This window comes from Ziziphus jujuba, chromosome 3 (genome assembly GCF_031755915.1).
Source record: "Ziziphus jujuba cultivar Dongzao chromosome 3, ASM3175591v1".
In the NCBI taxonomy this organism is placed as follows: domain Eukaryota; kingdom Viridiplantae; phylum Streptophyta; class Magnoliopsida; order Rosales; family Rhamnaceae; genus Ziziphus; species Ziziphus jujuba.
The window spans coordinates 4,631,546-4,634,813 of record NC_083381.1 but is presented as its reverse complement, the minus strand read 5'-3'; the positions used below and the strand labels follow the sequence as shown (position 1 = coordinate 4,634,813).

General features: G+C 33.0%; 1 protein-coding gene across 1 annotated transcript; it reads left to right on the top strand.

Moving 5' to 3' along the window:
• The first annotated feature begins 989 nt into the window (after positions 1-989).
• Positions 990-2,747, top strand: LOC112489579 (serine/threonine-protein kinase BSK2). Its single transcript, XM_048466608.2, has 3 exons — positions 990-1,234; positions 1,749-1,882; positions 2,316-2,747. Exons 1-3 carry the CDS (start codon positions 1,198-1,200, stop codon positions 2,460-2,462), a joined length of 318 nt encoding a protein of 105 aa, XP_048322565.2. The 5' UTR covers positions 990-1,197; the 3' UTR covers positions 2,463-2,747.
• Positions 2,748-3,268: the final 521 nt, after the last annotated feature.

Here is a 3,268-nt window from a genome sequence, read left to right as displayed (position 1 = left end):
TTTGGATTATACTTAAGGGCAGAAATTTAAATTGATCTCGACAGGGTTCATATTTTCTAAATAGATTTTTGTATGTAAAAAAATTTATATTTGATTATTTTTCGAATTTTCATTCATAATTCTTAATGTGATCCAATTATTATCAAAAATGGATTTAATTTAATAAAATAAAGTAGACTTTATTTAAAATTGACTATATATAATTTTGCTATAAAAATTACCATTGTATGCGCACTTATATTAGGCACACTTAGACACCCTTTATTTTCTACTTTCTATTTATTTTCTACTTTCTATTGCACGACTGTATAAATATGTATATATATACATATATGAAAGATTGGGAACTATTTTCAGCCAACATGATGCATCTGGCTATTATATATATACAGAGAGGCTAGCATGAGGACCGACCGCATGGGTTATATGCGGACCAAAAACGTGAGAGAATAAAGACCATTGGATTTTCATACCTAGCGTCAACGGTCCAGATGGAATTGCAACTCTCACGTGAGAATTTTGGCAAAATCTCCCCTTCCCGTTCACAGCAGCTCGCATTCCCCCTCGCATCAGCTGGAACCACCTTTGCCAAAATTCCTCTTCTCCTCTGCTTCCACCCCCTTCCCTCTCGCATCTCCCCGTTCGGAACCAGCCCAACCAGCCACCGACCTGATTATTTCAAAAATCTCAAACCCAGCCCAACCAGCCACCCTTCGGAACCAGAAAGAGTCACCGCCGTTAGTGCCTTGCCGTTGGAGTGTGGGTTCTTTGCCATTCCTTCCTTCCTCTCCTTCATTTTGATTTTTCTATACCTCTGTTTGTGTTTTTATGTTATATATATATATATATTTTTTTTTTTTTCATTCTGGTTCAGTTCTGTTCTTTTAAAAAAAATAATAATAATGTTTCTCTTTTTGTTTCATTGCTTTTAAAGTGTTTTTATTTTTCATTTTTTTTGGGTAATCACTTAATGTATATAGTTATTCTTATTTACTTAGGCTTCTAGAAATCATAATGTAATAAACTCTTTTGAATTATTTTGTTTATTCTATGGATCTCATTGTTTACTGGGAGCAAATATTCAAGAAATTGCTTTCTTTTTTAAGATTGTGGCTCCAATATCTAGAGTTAAGAAGCTTGTTAGATTTCTGTGGATGATGTGCTGAGGGAGACGAGCGGTTGTTAGTAGCGGAATATATGCCTAATGATACTCTCTCCAAGCATCTCTTTCACTGTATGTTTCTTTGGTCTTTATGGATATAACCACTGTTGATTTTTGTGGACCCTCTAATTTCATACCATTTCAATGAATTATTTTATTTATGTATTTATTTTTATTTATTCTGGCGGTTAAACCATAAGTTGGTCTTAATCAAGGATAGTTAGTGACAAGGAATCTACTAATAGAGAGATTCAAAATTAAAAATTCATATATAATAAAAGACGCAAAGAGAAATTAATCTTAAACTACAAGTTACTCAATAGTGAAACCAGTAGTACTGGATTTTACTCATTCAAGTTTCTATGAAATTGTTCCTTTGAGATGTTTTGTCCTTTAAATATATTAGCTCTATGGACTGTGTTTTTTTTTTTTTTAATGTATTATTTCCTATCCTTTTTACAATATTTTTAGCAATTGATGTTTTATTGCCAGTGTGACTGTTCTTATTTTATTAAATTGTTGCTGGCCATGTATTCCTGGTCTCCCTTTTACCGTGCTTTTTCTCAATATAAGTTTTTTGTTTTAGGGGAGAAACAGCCACTGCCATGGGAGATGCGTGTGAGAGTTGCATACTACATTGCACAAGCACTTGATCATTGCAACAAGGAAAACCGAAAAATATATCATGACTTGAATGCATACAGAGTCCTCTTTGACGAGGTAGTGTATACACATTTAAACACAATCTGCATCTTTACAAGACAATCAACTTGTGTGCACTTCATTTTTACATTTGATTTAACAAGAAAGTACAGATGGGGCAAGCTATAGTGGAGAAATTTAAATTGTCCATATTCTAAATGCACCTTCTTTATGCAAAGCTAGAGAGGTTTTTAAAAATGATTGGTGGAAATAAAGGCTAGAAATTGTTATAGTAGAGAGATGTTTGTCCTTGTTTACTGAAAATTTGTATAGCGTTTAAGATGTTGAATTGATATCCTTTTGCTTCTTTTTATTTTTCTTTATAAACTTTTCTCATCCTGTTCATTATTTGCCTTATTCATCTCTAGAAGGAGCATAAATTGTGGCGTTATCTATGAACCAACTGGACTTTTGTTCAACTTAATTATTTTTTTTTTTTTATAAATGATAGGATGGTGACCCACGGTTATCTAGTTTTGGCCTTATGAAGAATAGTCGAGATGGAAAAAGCTATAGCACTAACCTGGCTTATACTCCACCTGAGTTTCTGAGGACAGATATGCCAGTTTTTCTTACATTGTTAATGCCTTCTCTTTGATTTTTATTTGATAAAGGGATTTAAATGTAAACAGATATTCATTTCTAATATTGGATATAGACATTAATTAGAGTAAAAGTGAACTATTGGGAGAAATGGAGAAGAATGAAGAATTGTTATTGATACAGTGAAAAGTGAAGAGAGTTGTCAAGACAAATACAAGAAAGAAATAGTCAAGATCCTCCTGTAATCCAACTTAAAAAATTTAGAAACCGGTCAATGAATATAATACAAAACTATAAAAACTGGATTTGGATCAAGATGCAAATTGCAATGAATATAGTACAAAACTATTAAAACTGGATTTGGATCAAGATGCAAATTGCAATAGACCTTTATCACTTGTTTGAGCCCCTGTGGTTGTAAGATTGGTCCTTACCTCTGGATAAATGGTGTGCCAGTTTATGAAACTAATGGCTGACCCAAAATGTTGAGGGTTGACTACCAAGTAAACCCCAGTGGTGAAGCAGCTATCATCCTTAGAATTGAGATAAAGAGAAATCTCTTGGTCTAAGCTATGTTGACTTTGAGCATCAGTCTTTACAGTGCCTTCATGGTTGCTTCTAATTGCAATGTGGATAGTGATATATATTCCATTATTATAGTTATCTAAATAGAAGCAATTGCTCCTTCTATGTAAACTTAAATTGCAGAATCAGTGGCCAAACTGAAGTTTATATTCATTTAATTCAGTTTGCTGATAATTTATAGTGAGCTGTATTAATTCAAAATGTTTGAGGAGCATCATGTACTAAATCCATTCTTATTGTCGGGATGATTCCACCAACTGAGAAATGTCTTATTGA